This window comes from Camelus dromedarius, chromosome 11 (assembly GCF_036321535.1).
Source record: "Camelus dromedarius isolate mCamDro1 chromosome 11, mCamDro1.pat, whole genome shotgun sequence".
Taxonomy (NCBI): Eukaryota; Metazoa; Chordata; class Mammalia; order Artiodactyla; family Camelidae; genus Camelus; species Camelus dromedarius.
Window position 1 is genome coordinate 63185670 of NC_087446.1, and position 22179 is coordinate 63207848.

Consider the following 22179-nt stretch of genomic DNA (forward strand, 5'->3'; position numbering starts at 1 on the left):
AGTGCGCTGTTGACCTGCTCAGGCAGCTCAGAGGGAAAAACTGGATTCAATTCACAAAACACAATTTTCTCGGGACATGTGAGCATGCAGCTCTCGGCGGCGGTGAGGTCTGGCAGCACAGACCCTGTGTGCACACACGGGTACCGTTCAGAGCCTCCAGCCTCTCTCTGGCTGTGCTGCGTGCAGCTCCAGGGCTCAGAGCCAATGGCAGAGAGACCCTGAGTTTTCCCAAGGGCTGGCAAGGACGGCCCACGCTGCCTAACCCATCCATCCTCCTGCCTCTTTTAGGCTCAGCCAAGAAGGAGGTCACCCAGGGGTCAATCTGTCTATCCCCTCATCTCCATGCCAACCAGCCCAGCCAGCCAGTCAGCAGGGGACTCCCCACGCCGGGAGGGCACCGGGAGAGAGACGCCCAGGCCCCCCACATCGCTTCCTGCCCCAGGTGGGCGTGTCCGTCCGGAGACTATCAGCACAACTCCTGCTTTGGGGCTCTCACCGTCCTTCAGGATGGTCTCCCGCTCAGTGCCATCGATCTTCTGGCGGCCAATGAGGTAGCTGGTGGTGTCAGCAAAGTAGATGAAGCCGGTCTCAGCATGGAAGTCCAGGGCCCGGGGGTTCATGAGGTTCTCGATGGGGATCATGTGCTCATCTGGGACCTTGGCCCCCATATCCATGCCGCGGATGATGCCTGGCCGGCCCTTGCCATACACGAGGAATAGCTCATGTTCCGGCTCTAGGGCAGGCACAGGGAGGGGCACAAAGTCAGACAGACAGTCAGTCAGACAGACAGACAGACACACACACACACACACACACACACACACACACACGACCACCTTCCAGCCTCAGGGACTGTGGCCCAAGGCACTGCAACACCCTGGCTGTACTGGGTCAGGGGATGTGGGGCAGCTGGGGGTCCCAGTCACACGGACAGACAGACAGACGAATGAACATGTAAGGCCCAGAGAACAGTGCCCTGGGGGCTTTTCCTCTGCGCTCCAAGGGTGGGACATGGGGCAAAATTAGCAAGTAGTACACTTTCAGTGAGTGCCTACTGTTGAGCAGTGAAATTAGTGGCCCAAATATGTTGGAGTCTGATCACTTTTGACCACTTCCTCTGCTGCCACCCTAGTCTTAGCCGCATCACTTCTTGCCTACGCCATGGAAATAGCCTCCTGCCACTTCCCTGCTGCCCATCCTCCAACCAGCAACCAGCATGATCTTTTTACAATCAAATCTGGAAAGTTACCAAGAGCGTCTCATCCCAGTTAGAACACAACCCGACCTCCTTCCTCATCTCCCCTCACTTACTCGGTCCAGCAGGCCAAGCTCCCACTGGCCTCTGAGCCTTGGCACTGTAGGTTCCCTGTGCCAGAAATGCTTATCCTTCAGGTTCATGATTCACATGATTTCATTCCTCACTTCAGAGAAAGCTCGGCTCTGATTTTACGTCCGCAGAGAGGCCTTCCCTGACCTCTGTCTTAACTAGAGCCCCCACTGTCATCATTAACCCTATGCTCCACCTAATTTTCTTCCTAACACTTACCACCACCTGAAGTTATTTTTATGTGTTTGTCTGCCTCCCCTCCAGATTATAAGCTCCATGAGGCCAGAGATGACATCTATCTTATTCACTGCTGAATCCTCACTGCCAGGTCAGTGCCAGACATACAGCGCAGGCTCACTAGACACTTGTTAAATGAATGAAGGAATGAATGGATCAGCTGACAGTCTTCTACAGAGCCTGAGCGGGGCAGTGGGAAAAACCCTGCTCTCGATATGAGTTCAAGTTCCATCCCCATCTGTCACTAGCAGCGAAACTTTGGGTAAGTTTCCATCGTTCAGCATCTCAGACAGAAACAGCTTGGGAGGCAGATAAGGACTCCCTTCTGATCCACCCCAGCAGGGACACAAGCCCTTCTCTTTCACTCACTCTTGCACGACTTTCCATCACTGCCCAGGCTGAAGCCGGAGCGACAGCGGCAGGTCCGCGCCTTGTGGCTGTTGGCCAGCAGACAGATGTCAGAGCAGCCGCCTGGCTTCCCATACTGGTCATTCTCACAAGCGTGGCTCCTCACTGGGGCAGGATGGAGAGCTGGTCAGGACCCCATCAAAGCCCCTGTGCCAGGCCTTGTGAAGGCTTCCTGAACTCTGACCACACTCCCTCCTGCTGTGGTCTCTGTGCCTGTAGCCCCCTTTGAGGATTTGGAAACCACAGGACTGGGGTTCCTCTCCCAGCCACTACCCAGCCTTTAGACTCTCGGGTGGGGACTTCTGTGGTCAGAGGGAGAGTCACACTGTCGTCCACGGCCGGCTGCTTCTACTCTTAGAGCAGCCAGGGAACTGGGAGGAGTGATCTACGTCCTGAGCAGAATAGGGGCAGGGGGCTCCCAGGGGGTGGGATCTGGAGGTTGAGGGGCAGGAAGGGGCTGGCAGGGGAAGCAGACGGGCCAGGGGAGGTAGCCTGGGGTGGACGGAGGAGCAGTCACGGTATGAGAGGAGCGGTGGAGCCCCGCTCACCTCGGGGCTGACGCCGCTGGTGGTAGATGTGGAGGGCACCTCCCTTGTCCACGCGGGTGACCACCTGGTAGTCAGTGCTGTTGAAGCGGTTCACGCGGATCACACTCGTCTTCTGCTGGGCGTTGGCATTGTCCGAGTTGGTGGCGTAGAGATAATTCTCAAACACAGTCAGGCCATACAGGTGCTCAATCTGAGACAGGCAGGCAGGAATGGTCAACACAAGAGAAGAAGGGAATCCTCCCTCTGCCCACAGGAAGCCCCTCAGCGTCCCACCCTGACTCTGTTACCTGCATCCCAAACTCGTCCCACAGTCTAATTCCGTGCTTTACTCCTGAATCCTCTGGCTGGACTACCCTGTTCTTGAGGTCTTTGCTTGTCAAAACCCCACCCATCCTTCACAGAGCATCTCTTTGAAGGGCTCCTGGAATCTTCTAACCAGAGAGGATGGCCCCTCCTTCCACACTCCATCTCTCTTGCTGTTATGCACCGTCCGGTGAGTGGTGGGCTTGCTGTACACACACTGCTCAAACCCCTTGAGGGCAGGAACCACGTGCCTCACAGAATCAGGCACACAGGAGGTGACAGGATGATTCTGCACTGACCTGGAGTTGGGCCCTACATTCTGTCTACAGGGAACATTCTCAGCTCACTTCCAGCCCCCAGCTTTGGGACGCTGAGAGGACAGTCTGGCCCCAAGCGAGGCCTGTAACAGCTCCCACTACCTGCATAACGTGTCTAAGGTGTCCAACTGTCCCAGTGTGTCCAAGACTAAAAGATTTGCTAGTTTGGGGGACTTTCAGGACTAACACTGGGACAGTCCTGGGGAAATTGGGACTGATGGTCACCCTAATTACCCCAGAACAGAGGTGCCATCTCTGAGCTGTCAGGACTTCTAGCCTAGGTCCGCGTGCTATTTCTCAGCAGTGTGACCTCAGGCAAAAACTTCGTCTCTTTGAACTTGTCTTTTTTCACCTGCCAACAGAGAGCTGAGCCACCTGCCCTCTCATTTCTCAGAGGTTGTTGTAAGGATCAAATGAGAACAGGGAAGTCAAAGGTGCCCTAAAATGACGGTGGCCATCAGAGTGGAAGCCATATCCTGTCCTTTCCCCAAGTGCCCGGGCCCACTCCTTCCCCACCAGAGAGCTCGGGCACCACGCTCCTATACTGTCCTCCCGCTACTGGGAGGCCTGGAGAAGGGTTCGCTGGCCAAGACGTCCCCCTCACCAGGATGCCCTGGATGATGGTCTGCCGGCCCTTGCCCTCGTAGTCCACCACCTCGATGTAGTCCAGGTAGGCATCGGCCCAGTAGACGAGGCGGCTGACCAGGTCCAGCGTGATGCCGTGAGGAAACACAATCTTGCTATCCACCAGCTTGGTGCGGTTCTGCCCATCCATATCGCAGCGCTCCACCTTTGGGATCTGCCCGTAGTCAGTGAAGAACACCTTCCTGCGGGCAGATGACACGTTACCTGCAGCCTGGACACTAGGCCCCCTCCCTTCTACCATAGCGTCTGCCTCTCCCCTTCCAGGGCCTCTCACCCCATGGCGGGGTCCAGTGCAATGCCCTTCGGATTGTAGAGCTCCAGGTCCAGCAAAGTGACACACGTGTCCCCATTTCGGTTGCAGACAAAGATCCTGTCATCGATGTCATCCACGAAGTAGAAGTTGCCCGTCAGCCAGTCGATGGCCATCTGTTCCACGTCTGGAGAGCGCGGACGGAAGAGCTATGGCGGGGAGTCCTCCCACAGACACGCCCAGCCCCTGCTGGTACAGAGCCCACCACGCGGGGCCCACCTCCTCGGGGGCGCCCTCCTTTACCACCCAGGCCACGGCTGTCCTCTCCCTGAGCTCCTGTGAGAGCTCCAGGCAGCAGCACATTTTGTCTTGTGTTCTTGGTCGCCTTCACCAACCTAGTCTCTCCAAAGAGAAGTCTCTGAGTAGCCTCCCCCACGGCCCTGCTGCCCATGCCGAGCTCAGGGCGGGCACGCAGGGCGCTGAGTAAACCTTGGCTGGCTGAGTGACAGGTCTCCCCGACTCTAGCCCCTCCTTGGACAGGACCATCTTCTTGGGGTTCCAGAAGGCAGTGAGGACAGGTCTCCTAGCTCATTCCAGTATTTTTTAAACCTGCTTTCACTTGAGACAAGAGCACTCAGGCTAGTAAAACATCACACGTCCCTGCTGTTGGCTAGACTTCCATCAACTTTGTACAGTAAGTGAGGTGGTCTCATGCTAGCCAGGAGCACTGACGGAAAGCTGCCCATGCTGCATGATATTAAAAACGGAAAAGCAGGGCGCTCACAGTACATCCAATCTGAGAGAAGAGAGTCCAAATACAGGGCCGCCAGAGGTGGAAAAGGGAAGGTTCACGGCAGCAGAAGGTTGGAACTAGTGACATGGGCCAAACTTTCAGTACTTGCTCCCATTCCCTTATTTCTTCAAAGTCTCTATTGCTCAATTTCCTCACGTCCTAGTGACGGTGGGAAGGAGTGGGGAATAAGATTCTGGGCTGCAGGAGAGAGCACATGGGAGGAGGGCCATCAAAGGACGCTGGCAGCAACTGAGGTGTGGCTCAGAAAGAGGGGGAGCTACCGAAGGGTGGGAGCTGGGGAGGGGGATGGAGACCAGGTGCCCACACTCAGCCTACGCCATCTCTGGAAGAGAAGGAAGAGGCCAAAAGGGCCTCAGAGAGTAGAGGTGGGGCCAGGGCAGCAGGAAGTCTGGGGGTGGGACCCCTGCTGGCCTCCTCGGTGGAGGGGGGGGCTACTTCTCTCCAGGACCCACTGGCTCACATCCACCCACTACCCCTCCAACTACCACCATCAGGGGTAATGCCTCTTGCAAGCTGGGAAATTTCCAAGACAGTGACTCCCTGAGACCCCTGCCCTGCACTCCACCTCCAATTTCCCCAAGTAAAAGAATCTTTGGAGGACCTGCCTTTGGCTGGAACTTTTTATTTTAACTGAAACCCCCACTAGCCACACTCAACCCAGTAAGGATTATTCTATCCCCACACAGCTACAGGTATAATGACTAGGTGTTCCGTTCAACCCTCCCTAATCCTCCGTCCTCCCCACAGGGATACAGGGCCTGTTTCCTAACAGTGGGTCAGTGGAGGGGCGGGGAGGGCAAAGGGAACAGGAACGTGGCTCCCTAGGAACTCGGCCAGGCCCCAACACTGACTCACAGTCACAGGACTTAGGCTGAGGGAGGAAGGGAAACAGCCAATTTGAGGTTCTCATCAAACTAGTTTCCTCTTCAGGTCCCCCCTGTTGAGCCCCACCCCAAGATGATACACTCCCAAGCCCAGCCACTCTCTCCTCGGGGCCTTGGGGCTGTCCTGCCCTGACAAGGTCAGAGAGAGGGGCAGAGCAGCCTGGGAGCGCGGGTCCCAGGCTGGGCGGGAAGAGGGCCCAGCGCAGGGGTCAGAGGAGCAAATGACCCCATACTGTTCCCTCAGAGAAAACAGATGAAAATGAATGCTGCTGGGCCGCATCCAGAGGAAGCCAAAGTCCCCAGGGGCCGGGGTAGGGGGGAGCCTGTTGCAGCCCCAGGCAGCCAGCAGGATGGCTGAGAGGCAAACAGGGCTGGGCGCCCTTTACTTGGTGGGCACAGTGGGTGTCTGGGGGCTACTGGCATGCAGACCAACTTCATCATTCGAAGCCGTTTCCTCAGCACCAGCTGCTGCAGCTGTGTCCTTCTGTGCAACTTCCTGAAGCTTCCCTGAGTCACTGCCCAGCTCCAAGACTGGCAACACTCTGCAACCCCATCCACCCTTCCTGCGGCAACACGGGAGGAGGAAGAAATCTGAAGAGATCCAATACTCCCATCCCAGGTGCAGCACCACATCCTTCCCCCCAGCCTCAGGACCTTGCAGCCTCCCTCCTGGCCCGGGTTCCGTGCCAATTCCGGGAAGGAAGGCAGAGGGAGCGTCCCTGCTCTCGGATATTTACCCTTGGCTGGTCTCCCCTTCCACCTCCCAAAGGCCAGGCAGGGCCCCACTCAGCAGGCCGGTGAGGAATTGGCAAGAACTGGAGTCCCCAGCCCGGCCTGGCCTCCCCTTTGGTATTTTTGCAGCTGGAGACTATTAGTTGCAAGTTAAAATCCTTTGTTATCCAACCCCCCTCCGCCACATTATTTTCCTCTCTCCTGAAGTCCAGATTCCTCTGTCCGCCCCACCACACACACTCACACGCACACGCACACATGCACTTGGCTACTCTTCCCACTCCAAGCACAGTGACATGGGCTTGGGAGAGGGCAACTTCCCCTGCTGGGGTCCCCACAGGGAGTGTCTGGGCCACTGCTTCTGTCCTGAGGCACTGGTTGGGGGGCAAGTGGAGTCTGGGGCTTTGGCCTGGAAGATCTGAGCATTCTGGCCCCACACACCTAAAGGGTAGCTGTCCCCTCGCAGCACAGCCTTCCCAGGACTGACCCATCTCATAGCACCCTCCAGAGGGGCTCTGGCCAAAGGCCCCAAATCCTGAAGATGGGAGAATCTCAGGTAAACTCAAGGGGAGGGGTGCCGTGGGGTGGGAGGAGTTTGGGGCTGGTCTGGGGACTGAGGGGTCAAGGATCCCAGCGCAGAGAAGGAGGCTAGGAAGCTGGGAGGGCAATGAGACAGAGGAAAGACCACAGCCTGTTTGTGATGTCGCAAAGGACTTTCAGTTCCAGGCCCCAGAATAGACCTGGGGTGTGTGTTCGTAACTGCTGAGCCCCCCTCCACCCCCACCCCGATGCTCAGCACTCCATGCTCCCCACAACTCCAGCTTTTCTCAACTTCATCCTTCACACCGTTCAGGAGGCATTTCCCTAGTGGCTGCTTTCCAAAACAAAAAAAAAACAACAAAAAAAAACCCAACAGCTCCCACCCCACTCCCCGAAGACCCTAGCTTTAGCAGCAGGATTCCAATCACTCTCCCTAAAATAAATCTGGGGAAGGAAGAGAGCCTCTACACCTTGAAGGAATATCCCCAAACACATCCACACACCCAAAGATTGCAGAATAGGGTACAAGGTCCCTGGATGAGGAAGGAAAATCTCATTTCCACCTTAACCACAGCCCCAGCGAACACGTGGTGTTCTGGCCCTTATCCCAGGAACTTCCCCGCCTCTCCATCACTCTGCTCTGCCCTGGGCCCAGCCGGGCTCCAGACACTGACGGCCTAGGTTTGAATCCAGATTCTGTCGCCTTTCAACTGTGGAACTACGGGCAGTTACTTGATGTCTCTGAGTCTCAGTTTGCTTATCTGTAAAATGGGATGGTACTTTAACAGCATTTAGCACGGAGCTTGGCACACAGTAAACACTCCACAAATGGGCACTGCTGTTCATACCATCGTCTGCTCCTCTCTCACCTCAACCCCATTCTTCCCTACCTTTCCATCTGTGCCTCCAGACAGAGCCCTGTGGCCTCCTGACTAAAGGTGGGCCCTGAATGTGGGCAGTTTTGGGCTGACACCTACTATTCTTCAAGACTCAGTTCAGGCCCCCAGATGGAAGATTTCTGTATAAGCCCCAGTATTTCCTTTTATCACAGCCTGTTTACCTGACTACAAATCCTGTGAGGGCAGGGCACTGTCTTTCATTTTGTCCCCAGTGGCTGACACACGTACTGATTCATTCAACAAATATTTGTTGAGCACTGAGTGCTCACTTTGTTGTCCTAGAGCTGGGACATCACTTTTTCCCTTCCCTTCTACTGTCAGGATCCTCCTTCTCTGGCCTTGGGATGCCCACAGCAGTGGGACAAGACATTTGTCAGGTACCCTTCTGCTCGTCAGAGCCACTCTGGAGTCGCACCCGAGGGCTGGGGCAGATGATCAGGAGTGCGGGGCCTTCGCAGGTAGGGAGGTGATCGCCAGGCCCGGCAGAAGCTTAGCTCAATGGCATGTCCTCGTGTTCCTATTTCCTGCTGGGTCCTGACTTCAGCTCTTCTTGATCCACCAGCAAGTCCAGGGGCTCTGCCGCATGGCGTCAGCTCTGTCCTCTGGGCCCCCTTCTGGCCCTGCCTGTAATTCCAGCCCCACTCCCCTCCCCTGCCTGGCCCAGGTCCACACAGGCTATCGGTCCTGGGTCCGGGGGATGAGACACTTGGGTTCTGCAGCTCTGATTCAGAATCAGAACTAGGGTCTTCCCTCTATTGAGAAATCCGTGCTCGGCTCTAAAACACATCTCTCTTGCTTAAGTTACTTCCTTTGGCTTGAAAACAGGGAGGGGGTTGTTGGGAGCAGGCTGGGTGGAGAGGCAACTTCAAGGAGACAGCGGGGGAGGAGAGGACAGGGCTGGAGCTGTGCCGGGAGACACAGGGCTGGCCCAGCCAGGAACAGGAGAGAAGGGCCGTTAAATGATTAGGAAACGGGAATGGGAAGCCAAAACACCAGAATGCGGCGGGGTAGGGGTGCCGAAGAGTAGGCCGGCCAGAGCCCCAAAATGTTCTGACACCCGGTAGGTGAGAAAGGCCAAAGAAGTGGGTGGCTGGTTTTCATATGTGGCACTGAAGTGTGGGGTAGGGGCTGAGAGGGCCTGGGGTGCCCAGCTCAGGGGGAAGACAGCTCCCCTTCCAGTGGGCAAGCTACTCCATTAGACTCTGAGGAGTTACCCTCTTTCTGCCCCTTCTCTAGACAAATCACTGCCTTATTTCCTGTTGTGATTTTAAACACACACACACACACACACACACACACACCCCAAAAAAAAAGGAGGGAGGGAAAAGTGAAGTTGGCCAGCTGGACTTGGGGACCCATTTCGCAACCTTGCTGCCTGCAGCCTAGGAGGCCTTTTCTGGGCCTCCTCGCCTACCTCCTCTTCCCCACGCAGCTCGGTGCAGGCGAGAAACCCTAGGACCCCTGAGGGGCCCTCCAGAGCATCCTCACACACAGCCCCAAACCAAGTGACTTCAGCAAAACTTCTTTCCTTCAAGGCCTCTATCTGCAACCTCAGAACCTCCCCTCACCACACACACACCTTCCCAGGGCCCCATTCCTGCAGTCCCTTCTCGTTCTTTCTACAGTGGAAACATCCGCAAAGTTCGAGGGCAGGTCAGAGCGAACCCTAGGCAACGCGGGGCTGGGGTCGGGTGGGTGGAGTCAGTACACTTGACCTCCAGCCCTGCCTCGGGGCGGCCCTGCAGGGGGCTGGACAGGGCCTGTGGTTCCTTGAGAGGGTGGTCAGAAGTGAGGGGGCAGGTGGGCAAACGAGGTCTGTAGATGCCTCTGGAAGTTTCTAGAACTTCAGTCTTTTGTCTGTCACTTTCAAAATGCTTGCCAAGTTTATGCACAGCTTGCTCTGCCATTTACTTACTATCTCTTTAAAGCAACTCACTTTTCTTACTTTGCTGCATCCTAAACAATCTATGAAATTACAGATTTGATATGTTAGTTGTAGGTGTTTCTTAATGGGTATTAAATAAAAACATAACTATAATAATTTTAAAACTGCACGTCCATATACGACGTAAAATCAAGGTCTCCCACTTTGGGGAAGGCATTAGTAAACCCTCAGGGGTGGGCCTCGGTCCTCCCTGAGGGTACCCGGCTCCCCCTACCACACTCTGCAGTCATGGGATCGGAGTCCTCAGAGACTTCCCCGTCCTGCTGGGGCAGCAGCAGGGCGAAGGCTGGGCCCTGGGATTACACTCCAGGAGGGAGGGGCAGAGATGAGGACCGAGCCCCCTGGACCCCCACCCTATATCCCAGGCCAATGAAAGACACGGGCCGGGGGAGAAAGGGCTGCCAGCCCAGCCCCCGTTAAGGGAGGAAAACGCGCGCGCACACACGCACACCTGTCAGAACGAGTGGGGATGTGGTCAGTGGGTCTCTCCCCACTCCTGAGTGGGAAGAGAGAAGGAGCTAGGCTTAAGCCAGGAAGAAGCAGGACTTCGACCCTCAGCCTGTTCCACAGAGCCTTTCACTGAAGCTGCGCTGACCGCCAGCACGGGGCCTGGAAGGGGCCGTCCAAGGGCTCCGGACTCAGAGCAGGCCTGGCTCACACGTGCCACAGGGCCCATGTGGACCAGGCTCACTTCCTGGCCTCCTTCCTCCTTTCTATTCTATTTCTGTTTCCAGAGCTTTCCCCAGGGCAGGCCTCCCCTTCTTCCCACACCAGCAGGCGGGCTTCTCTCAGCCTCTGGGCTCTGGGCTCCAGCACCTTTCCATTGTCAGACTCCTCCCTCCTGCACAGGGCTCAGCCCAGGGGTCCCAAGAAGGTCACAGTCAGCCAAGAAAGGCATGATTGCAGGGAGGGCTCCCCCAGAGGGCAGAGAGAAAGCAGGAGAAGGCAGCAGCCTTTCTTCTTCAGGCCCCTGGGGGAGCTAATTACAGGCCAGCAGCCCACTGCACAGGTGAGTGCCCGGGACCAGCCATCCTGCACACCAGGGCAGGCCATTCAGCCTCTCCTGGGAAGGGGGATGAACTAGGGATGGGGGAGGGTGGGGAGAGACACTTCCGACATCCTCAGCTCAGGGCCCATAATTAGTTTGTGGGATGAGAGCAAAACAACCATCCTCAGGGTGACAGCCAGACATTCAGGCGGCATGGGGCGTGGGGTGGGGGTAGGGCAGGAGGAAGGGACAGAGGCTGGGGCAAGAGGAACCCATTCATTCGCCCCACTAGCATTTATCCCCAGAACCTTCTGTCTGGTTTCTTCTGGCCTCCTGGACTCTGCCCCAGAGGGGCCCAACGAATCTTGCAGACTGGAAGGCAAGGTTCTGTTTGCCAAGGGAGGGGTACCCGCCTGTGGTTATTTCCTCCTTCGCCTGGGGAGGCAGGCAGGAGAGGGGCCAGGCCAGAGCAAAAGCTGAGAAGGTCCCCATCAGGCACCCCCACCAGCTGCCTACCCACAAGCCCACCAGCACATCCTCTGGCCCTGAGGCAAGGCCAGGGTGGGAACGGCTGGAGCTGTTTTGCCCAGACAGGCCTGTTGGGTGGGGCCGTCAACAAGCAACAGGGAGAGGGCAGCTGTCTCACGGGGTCTCACCCTAATCCCACCCTACCTGCCATGGGGTTCCCTGAGCTGCCTGCCCCCTCAAGAGCTCAGCCACACAGGTATGGCAGCCCCCCGCCCAGCACTCCAAGGAGGACACGTCTATCACAGGTGAGCCTTGGTCACCAACAGCCCAGAGCCCCACTGGGATGCTCTGGAGGGGCTGCAGCCGACGTGTGGACCACATGACGAGGCTGCAGAGGGTCAGGGCTCTCAGAGGAACCCCTCCCTGCTCCCCCAAGGACTAAGCCTTGTGTCCTCCTGGGGTTTTTGTCTTCTGTGGGGATCATCATATGAGAACCCAGTGAAGGAACTTAAAGATCTTCTAGACAGGCCCCAAGTTCCCCGTCTTAAACCTCGTGTGCATCGTCCTCTAGTTACCTCTGGCTTTCATTTAAATTTATCTGATCTCAACAGACAAGCTTAAACCCATTGTGCAGATCAGGAAACCAAAGCAGGGACAGGGAGTTCTGGTTTACTAAAGGTCACAGATCAAGTTACCCACTGTCCTGGGGGTCAGATCAACCACAGGCCAGATTTTCCCCCTCAGCCCTGTGGTGCATTTCCTGGAAATGTGATGGTGCCAGATGTTTTGTTTGTTTATGTAGCAGCATCGGAGATGAGCAGGACTGCCCCGGGCAACAGATCTGTGCCCTGGCCCCACCCCCAGCAACACCCCCTCTTCCACCTCTGAGACAGCAAAGCACATCCACCGGACAGAGCCCCCAGGGGAACATCTGAGACATCTTAGACCCGCTCACATGGCCCCAGTGCTCATGGCTCCTCCTCTGGGCTCATTCCTGCCACAAAGGCCCCCAGAAACAGCCTCAGGGACCCCACAGCTGTGGTGCAGCACGGAGTCCACTCTGGCGATGCCCCCAAGGGAAGCAATGGAGGTGAAGGTGGACCCAGCCCGGCCCAGCTCCTCTGCCCTCAGCCACAGCTTAGCCAGGCTCCTCCCGCGCCTGGCCCCTTCTTTCCCTTGCCCTGGCTGTCGCTGCTTGGGAAAGCCCCTCTGCGACGAATCAACCCTCTTCTCTCTGAAAAGGGACAGTCCCTGGCCTCTGGAGATTGACCAGTCATTGCCCATTTGGGCACTTCTCCTGGGAGGCCCTCCTCAGCCCTGGGCCACAAACGCAGGCACCATCACAGACTCAGCTCCAAGGGAGGAAGGAAGCACAGCCTTGACTCTGCCCTGACCCCAAACAAGTGTCATCACGTGCAGCCCCTGCCCGGGCCTCAGTCAGGGGCTTTTGTGCAGGCTCCTGCCCCAGACAGGGGTCATCCTGTCTAACCCCCTGTCTCTATCCCAGGCAGGCTCCGTCTTGCCCACCTCCCCTGCCCTCCCTGCTCTCCCAGCTGGAGCAGGTGACTCACGGTGGAGGCTGAGGGAGATGTTGATGGTGTGCTCATCCACGAAGCCCTTCAGGCCAGGCATGCGGGCGCACTTGAGCTGTGTCTGGGCAGCACTGTCCCCAACGTGCACCCAGCACACAGTCTCATTGGCGTAGCTGAAGTCCATGGCTGTGGTCTGCCGTGTGCTAGTGGGCGTGATGGTAGAGACCTGGGCCCCACTCAGGTATGTAGCCAGGATGTTCTGCGAGTTGGCAATCAGCAGCACAGGGGGCCGGTCTACCGGCTCTGTAGATGAAGGAGGGAAGGGTCAATGCAGCAAGTGGCCCTGGGACCTCTCTGGCCACTCCCCATCAGGGAACAACATTGAAGGTGCCTGGCATCATGGCCACAGGTGACCCCGCCTACCGTTCTTGGCCTTGCAGGAGCGGTTGTCTGGCTGCAGCAGGTACCCTTCTACACACCCGCATGTGAAGGAACCGTCTGTGTTGGTGCACAGCTGGCTGCAGGTGCCGTACACCGAGCACTCGTCAAAGTCTGCCGGGAAAAGGCAAGCGCATGGTCATTTCCAGCATGCCAAGGGCAGGGAAGGGAGTGCCCTCAGACACCACCAGGGGTGTGTCCATCCCTACAGCTGCTTCGGAGGACAATTTAGCAGAACCTATTATAACAAGAAATGTGCAAACTTTATCCAGACTTGGAATCTACCCAAGACAAGTATCCACATATGTGTGTATCATCCATTCATTCAGAAAAGTCTTCTTGAGTACCTACTATGTGCCAGGTATTGTCTTAGGCTCTTGGAATACATCAGTAAATAAAATAGATTCAAACTGCTGCTCTCAAGAAACAAATTCCGATAATAAATGAAATATTGTTATTACAATAGGTAAATTACATTTTAGAAGCTATGCAATGAAAAGTGACTGGTGCTATGGAAAAAAATTAAGCAGAGAAAGGGGACAGCGAATGCAGGCGGTGGTGGTGCAACTTTAGAGGGGTAGAGATGGCCTCACTGAGAAGGTGGCACTTGTGCAAAGACCCAAGGGAGGTAAATTTAAAACAGAAAAGTTTGTATTGTTTGTAACAGAGAGAAACTGGGAACATCTTACTCATCGACAGGGAGACGGCCAAGTAAACTGTGGCGACCGCCACACACGACAGTGGTTTTTGAAAGAATGAGGTAGATCTCTACGTATTAATAGGGAAAAATCTCTAGAACATACTGGGTGAAAAAATTGAAAAAAGATATGTACAGCATGATATTTATGTAAAAAAGGGCACATACAGGTAAACAGTACATTCAACTGTACAAGTGGACAGTTGAAGGCCTGGGCAGACAGCAAACTGGTAACAAAAAGTATCGGCCCTCCAGAGAGATGGGAAAAGGACCAGAACTGAAGAGGGTTTGTCAAAGGGGACTTTGGTTTTATCTATAAGGATTTATTTATTTATTTTTTTACAAGAAAACTCACATATGACATATATTTTAAGATGAATTTTAAAGAGTCTGGGGGAGGGGCCCACAGCATGCCCTGAGGCTGTCACGCACGTAGCCCCGCCCCCTGCTTGCACCTTCCCCGGCTTGCTCCTCCCCATCCAGGCCCACCGCCCCCACCCCCGGCCTGCACACGTGTGCACACGTACCTTTGCAGGTCTTGCCGTCTGCCTGTAGTTGAAAGCTGTTGTTACAGTAGCAGGTGGGCCCGTTGAGGGTGGGGACGCAGTGGTGCTGGCAACCCAGATGAGAACACTGTCCTCGTTGCTCTGTGTGGGGTCAGGTGACACACACTCAGGCCCCCAGACCTGGCAGCAGCACCCAGACTGCAACCTTCCCCCAACTCCCGCCAACCCTTCGGAAACCACTTCCCAGGCCTGCAGCGCCGGAGCTGAAGGGGCTCAGGAAGCATCGACTATATTTTGCAAGTGAAGAAATTGAGACCAAGGGAGGGTATGAGACAGGTCCAAGGTCACATAGCCAGTTATGGTTTAGAACCCACATCTCCCTGCTCCGGCTGCTCTGTACTCCTTCTGTTCCCATGGAGAGGGGTTCTGGTTCTTTGCTGGGGTCCACAGGGAGCAGGGACAGTGAGCCTTATCCCCTTCACATGCCTCTTGCCTGCACTGCCCGGGACTACAATGTTGGCTTCGGGGCTGAGGGTGAAGAATGGGCATGGAATCGAGTCTTTCCCTGCAGGACCCCAGCTCTGGTCTGGAAGCACCCCTGCAACCCATCCCTTGAGCCCGAGAGGCCTCCGAGAGAAGGCCCAAGGCCCAGGTAGAGGATGGGAGGAGGAGCAAAACTGGTTCCCTCGGGACACTTCTCCACTCTTCCTCCTGCCAATGACCCACTTCCACAGGGGAGACAGAAGGGAATGAGGCAGGAGGGGGAAGAGGTGGGAGAGCAGCTGCCCCCCCAAGACCAGCGACCCAATTAATGGCCTTGCGTGGGGCCAGGCGGCCTGGCCACAAAGACCCCTTTGTCCAGCAGCCTCACACCCCTACCCCCCCTCCCACCTAGGAAAGCACTGCCTGAGATGCTAAGACGTTTAGAGGCTCTAAGCCTGCCAGGAGGAGCTGGGATGGGGGGCCAGGCCCGGGTCATTCCTTCTCCTGCCGACCTCCGCCCGAGAGCCCAAATGTGCTGCCTGTCCAGCCTTCCTCACAAAGTGGGGAAATAGTGTTTGTTCTGGAAAATCTAGAAAAGAGTTCTCCTGGATTTGGGGTGGGAGGGTGACTAGGTCCAACCTCTGTAATGTCAGAGAAGGAAATTCAAACCCTCAGTCTTTGAGATTCTTGGTTGTTCTTGATATTGACAAGGTATTCAAAAGCAAGCCAACCTGAACACGCGCCATCCGATAAGATGGAGTGTGCGTGGTAACTGAAGGCAGCCCCTAGGCCCACACTCTGCATCGCATCCCACGAGCTTCCGACCAAAACATGCAAAATCAACCGGAGGAAAGGATAAAAATCTTTCATAAACTCCCTTGCTCCACACGCCCTGCCCTCAGCGAACAGCGTCCAGATGTGTCTCCTCCCACAGGCAGATGTTTTCTGACATGCATTATAGGCACAGGGCACTGTCTCTCCCTCCCCAAGACTCCCCTACCCCTAGGGCTTGCCCAGAGCCTTGCAAAGCCAGCTTCCTGCTGCAAGCCGAGACCTTGGGGGCAGCAGAAGGGAGAAGTCACTATTCCCTGCCTCACAGGCCTGAGGTTCCGCCTCCTCCCAGGGAAATCCTCCTCCATTGCTCACATGTGATCCAGGCTCTTCCTGGGCCAAGAGCGCCTGCAGAGGAAGAACTGCAGAGCTGGGAATCTGAGTTACAGACGGGAAGGAAGCCTAATCTATCACCCTAGTGTGCCCTCCTCAGCCTGAGTGGCTTTCCCATCGAGCAGCTTCAGAAAGCCTCAAAGACCTGCACTTCCTGGGGGGTGGCTTCGGGAGCCCTGGCAGGGGAGGCAGGGGGACAAAGCTCCAGACCCTCCCAGCCCCAGCTTCAAGACCCCCGCTATTTACAAAAATAAAAAGTATAAAAACACTGATCTAGTACAAAGCTCTCATTTGACAGGTGGGAAACGGGGGTCTGGAGAGAGGTAATGACTGGTCCAAGCACACACAGCAGAGGCGGGCCCAGGCCAGGGCCCGCCCTGAGGCCCATGGGCCGCGGACCACGCTCCAATCCACTGTTTGGGCTGCTATCTGGTGGCAGTTCTGTGCAGGGGAGCAGGGCAAGGCCGCATCCCCCTTGAAGGTGCAAGGACAGACCTCGGATGGCAGTCCTCCAAACTCATCAGGTGCCCAGCTGAGAACTCACTGCAACCACCTGGCGGATGGGACGGGAGAGGGGGAAGAGCCCTTACCTCGGCAGTGGGCTCCCTCATCTGACCCATCGGCGCAGTCCTGGACCCCGTTGCAGAGGCGGGTCATGAGAATACACAGCTCGGTGCCCAGGCAGTTGTGCTCGTTCGGCTGACATCGCTGAGCCTTACTCTGTGGACCTGGGGGCAGATGGAAAGGCCAGCGCGACCAAGCTCTAGAGGCCGTCTGGCCAGCTGTTCCCAGGGGAGGGGATGCAGAACTGAGACGAGTCTAGACACCTGCACTTTTTAGATCTCAGGGGCATTGCGGGTGGTTGGATTCTTTCAGCTGGGGCTCCTCTGCATCACTCCTGACAGCAGCCACACACCTGGGTGGGAGCCACCAGCTGGCGGGGAGAACTAGGCCTTCAGCAAAGAGTCCACTCCCCAAATGCCACACGCCTGTGGGCCCCCACGTCTCCACGTTCTACACTCAGGGTACAAAGGACCCCTCCTTCCCATAGCTCCCCGGGTCACGGGGCCGGGGGCTGAGAGCCGGACCAAGCCGTCTAGAACTGCACTGTCCAATGTGCAGCGCCAGCTGCATGCGGCTGTCAGACACTTGACATGTGACTGGCTCCAACTGTAAGTATAGAGTGCACATTGGCTTTTGAAGACTTCATACCACACCCACAAAAAGAGCTCAAATGATCTCATTCATACTTTTACATGAATAACATCCTGAAATGATATTTTGGATACATTGGGTAAAATAAAATTAAAATAAATTTCACCGGATTATTTTTACCTTTTTTAATGTGACTACTAGAAAATTTCAAAATTGTATACGTGGCTTGCATTATATTTCTATTGGGCAGCACTGTTCTAGACCCCAGTCCCAGAGTTGTCTGCTTGATGGAAGGATTTGGAAAGGGTCAAAGGTGTGGCCCCCCGATGATACCTCTGGTACTTCCTTTGTTGCCCAAGAAGATGGGCTGGGGGGAGGGCAGGGTAGAGCTCCTCAGGGAATTCTAAGGAGGCCAAGTGGGCTAGGATGCTGGCTGAGCCTCTGGGCTGGGAGAGACCATAGCCCATAGGCTCCCAAGCCTGGACAGGGTGTGAGTGAGGGAGTGTCTGTGTGCGAGTGCACCCGTCCGCCTGTGCCTGGGGGGGTAGTCTGCACGCACAGGTGGGGAGGTGTGGAGTCAGGGTGAATGTGTGAGTCTCCACGTGTGCTGGTGCATTTCCATGTCCTTCTGGGAGTGAGTCTGGGTTAGTGTGTGTCTCGGGGCATCTGTCTGAGTGCAGGTTGTGTTTCTGCATCCTCATTTGAGGATGTTGATTCTGCGTTGCTGTGAGAGTGTGTCAGTGTTGAAATCTGCCTGTCTATGTATGTCGGGGGGATGGGTGAGTCAGTGCCTGGGAGGGGCTGAGTGTTGAGTGTGATGGGTCTGGGAGTGTGCATGAGTGGGGGGAGTGTGGGATGTGTATAAGGTGGGTTGCATCAAACTAAATGAAGAATGGATAAAAAGATAGATCCAGCCCCTCTGCATGGCTTCCTTTACTCTTAAAGCCAAGCATCAGGGTCAGAAATCTGGGGCATAAAGGCGGCATCAGACAAGAAGATGCTCCAGGCTGAGCCACCCCACTACAGAAACACTTGCAGACTATCCCCAGCCCCAGCGCCGCCAGGGCAGGGTATGGGGGTGAGGCAGAGAGAACTGGTGGCTCCCTTTCTGGCCCTAAAATTACCCCTGATAATTACGGGTGAGGGTGTAGGGCTGGGGCTGGAGCAGGATAAAACTGGAGAGAGAACAGAGATACCTAGAAATTCAGAGTCCCCTAGAGCCCGGCGCAGATTAGCCACGCAGGGGAGAGGCTGAAGGTGGAGACCCCCTGACTCTGCCGGCTGCCCAGGACTCTAGGGTCCTGCCAGCAAGTCCTCCACCCCCCACTGGCAGGGTAAAGGCTGGGTGGGGACCTTTCTCCCAGTTTAAACAGCTGCCTCTGATTACACCACTTACTGAGGGCAGGGGGCGGGGGGAGAGCGGGAAATGCTCGGGGGTGGGGCTTCTGGCAAGGAGTGAGCTGGAGCCAGTGGCCTTTGGCCTGGGAGCCTGAGGACAGGAAGGGGAGGCAAGGCCTGCTGGCGAGACCTGGGGGCGCTCATCAACCATCAGGAGGCTCAGCGGTGGGAAGAAGAAGGAAGAGTTGGAAGGGAAGGGAGGCTGGGCTCTCTCCTTCCCGCGAAGCTGTCAGCCCAGAGAGCATTGTCTCTGGCAGGCATGGGGGTATGGCGGCTGAGGGAGCTCATTTCTGAGCACACCAAGCACCATGCTGGGCTCTTTGAAGAGGGGGAGAGGACAGTTTCAGCTGTGTCATGAACAAACGATCACAGAGCAAGGTCCACACCAGGCTAGCGCTCAGATGTCCTCCTCCCAAACTTGCTGGGCCAAAAGGAAAAGGGACCAAATCAGGGGGTGGGGGATGGGTCCAGAAAAGGTACTTACAAATCTCAGGAGCCTCATCCGATCCATCTGGGCAGTCCCTCTCACCATCACATCGCCAACCCTTCGAGATACAGGTAATCTGGTCTCTGCAGGCAAATTGCTTGGGGCTGCAAGTCTTAGGGACTAGAGGCAAGGGAAGAAAACAGGGATGTGAATGAAGGATGGAGGCCAGCTCTGTGGCCTTCAAGCCCCCAAGGACTCTTTTTCCTTCCCTAGCATCAGTCCCCATCTGGCCCAGACTCTGAGCCACAGTCCATGTGCTGGGGCAGGTGGCTGGGGGTCACTCCTGGAACACTGTGTACCTGTGATGGGAGGAAGGGAAGGATGCCCCCTACCTAGTCCCCAAGGTTGCCTGTCCAGTGTGCCCTCGCCCAGTCCTCAGGGTCCAAGCCCTCGCTCTTTGCTGTTACTCTGATCAGACACCAGCACACCCGGCTTTGCGGACTGAGAGTGATAAGGCCTTTGACATGTTTTCCCTTTATCTTCCTCTCCATCCCACAAGAGGTCTGGAGCTGGTCTTTCTCTACTCCTCTGCCCTCTGGGACACTCGTGGTCCCTGGAACCCAGCACTCTGCTCATCTCCAGCTCCTAACCACCAGGCCCCCAGACAGCATGTCAAGTGTGTATGTGATGCCCTTGGCACAGTGGTGGCTCGGAGATGGTATTAGCAGAGGTACAGGAGGACAAGAGAGCCCTGCCTCCACCTCCGTCATCTACAGGTACAGCCTCCCTTGCCAGTTAGACTTTCAGCAGACGCCCAAGGTAAGAGGCACCTACGATTGCTCAGGATGACAGAGTTGGAGAGCTGGGGCTGGGGAACGGCTGGAGTGACCTGTAGGAGCTGGTTACAGCCCAGATGACCCTTGAAGTTCCTATCTCCAGGGCCTCTTTGCCCAAACCTCTCACCCCTACCAGCTTCCCTCTGCACCCACCCCCTCCTCTTATCTCATCTCCAAGGAGGAATTAAGGACGGTAACACTAACTCTTACTGTTACCTCAGCATGTGCCAGGAAATGTGGTAAACCAGGTTTTTTCCATGCATCATCTTATTTAATCCTCCCCACAATAATGACAAAGTAGGTAGTACTAACATCCACCATTTCCTAGATGAGGAAACCAAGCCTCAGAGAGGGTGGGTCACACAGCAGGCAAGTGACAAAACCAGGACTCACACCAGTTGAGCTGACTCCAAGCTCAACCAGAGCAGTCCACACCAGTCTCCTCACTTCCCCTGAGAGATGTTCAGGAGTTGCTCCTGCCAATCCCATCACCATGGCTTCCAGGGAAAGAAGGGTCCCCTCCCCTTCACCCTCACCCATTCTCCTGGCCCTTCATCACCCTCTCCTCTGTCTGTGTCGGTCCCCCTGCTCTTCGGCTATCATGCCTGGGGACCAGCTCTGTGCTGGGCACTGTGCTAGGCACTGGGGGGGCCAGGGAGGAGCAGGGTGGCCCCTCAGGAGCCACAGAACCCCAGGAAGACAGCTGTACACAACCAGCTCGAATGCAGGGCGGAGTGAGCTCAGGGCTCTGAGCAGGGAGGGACGGAGTCTGAGGGGAGCCACGCTGAGAGGACGTCCTCCCTCCCTAACCCCCATCTCTGGCAGCGGGGGACTGCACTCAGGCCCCTGGCCAGGACGAGAGCCGAGTTCAGGAAACACATCAAGGATGGCCTGGCCAGGCCCCCCACCCCGGAGTCCCCCTCCCCTACCCCCCACCCTGAGCAGGGAATAAAGGCCCCTTGAGGAGGTGGATAATGCTGAGTTCATTGCCCCACTGGGCCAGCTGTGAGGTCTTCCCGGGGAAAGAGCCCGCCAGCCTAGTTAGCATGCTGGAGAACGGTCCTCTTCCCCTGGCCAGCCGAGACTGGCTGGGGGGGTGGGGGGACAGAGGGGGCTGGAGTGGGACTCAGAGGCAGATGGGCTGTTTGGAGCCCAGAAAGGCCCCCATGCCACCCTCACCCCCCACCTGGACGTAGTCCACGCCCCCTCTCCTCCCCAGGGTAGAACTCAGCCCCAGGCCTGAGGTCACTGGTTGGTCACTCCAACTGCCCCTCCATTCTGCGTCCCAGCCATGATTCCCCCTCCTTTGGCCCTCACTTTGTCCCTCCTGCTGTCCCCCACCCCCATTTTTGGCCTGAACTCGGCAGAGGAAACAGCAGCTGGCAAACTCCGAAAGCTGGAATGAGAGAGATTCACAAACCAGATGTGCTCTTGCGGAGGGAGGGGAGTGGGGGATGGGGAGTGAAGGAAGAGGGGCACTCAGGCCCCTGTCCCCTGTCCCGCAGCAGCACCCCCTCAGGCCAGGGCTGAAGGACAGGGGTGCACGTCTCCTAAGGGCCAGGGCAGCACAAGGATCTCGGAGAGAGATGTGAAAGAACTTCCTTCCTGCCAGGGATGGTGGAAAAAGCCCTAAGAATCTCGAGTTTGAAGGCTGAGGCCTGTCTTTGATTTCCTTCGGGGAGGAGAGGGGAGGAAAGAAACAAATAACCTACTTTGGGGCAGTCTACACAGCCAAGGGAAGCCTCACTCTGAGGTGGAGGGAGCTGCGGTGGGGGGGGGGGTAGGAAACTTGTAATCTGCTTAGAGCCAGCGGCCAACCCCACTCCCCTAGGCTGAGCCTTCTGCATCTGATGCCAGCACCCAGACAACCCACCTCTGTGGCCCTAGACGAGGGAACACTACCCTAAGTTTGGGAGCAGCTGCTGGCCTCCCCTGCCTCCCGCTCCTCATGAGACTTGGGGCCTCCTAAGGAGATGAGCTAACACTTTTCAACACGGTCACTCGGTGTCAGCCCCTGAGCTGAAACACTATACATATTAACTCACTTAGATCCTCATGACCCTGTGACGTGGGCACCGTGGCAATCCCCAACACACAGATGAGCAAACTGAGGCACAGAGCGATTAGCAACTGAACAGGTGGCTTCTCACTGGCCATAACGATGGAGCCGGATGAGAAAGGATGAAGAAGAGAAATGGCAGGGAGGGTATCTGGGCCTCTGACAGTGGGAGAGGGGAG

The 22179-nt window shown here is 56.3% G+C and overlaps 1 protein-coding gene across 1 annotated transcript in view; it reads right to left on the reverse strand.

Moving 5' to 3' along the window:
- LRP1 (LDL receptor related protein 1) overlaps positions 1–22179 on the reverse strand; it is a 76959-nt gene that overhangs the window by 48941 nt on the left and 5839 nt on the right. The window contains exons 2-11 of the mRNA XM_031463606.2: positions 19163–19285; positions 16716–16853; positions 14500–14619; positions 13261–13389; positions 12877–13140; positions 4060–4222; positions 3745–3967; positions 2521–2710; positions 1934–2077; positions 497–733 (exon numbers count right to left, since the gene is read on the reverse strand). Coding sequence (XP_031319466.2) covers positions 497–733; positions 1934–2077; positions 2521–2710; positions 3745–3967; positions 4060–4222; positions 12877–13140; positions 13261–13389; positions 14500–14619; positions 16716–16853; positions 19163–19285 — 1731 coding nt within the window. The remainder of the gene's footprint in view (positions 1–496; positions 734–1933; positions 2078–2520; positions 2711–3744; positions 3968–4059; positions 4223–12876; positions 13141–13260; positions 13390–14499; positions 14620–16715; positions 16854–19162; positions 19286–22179) is intronic.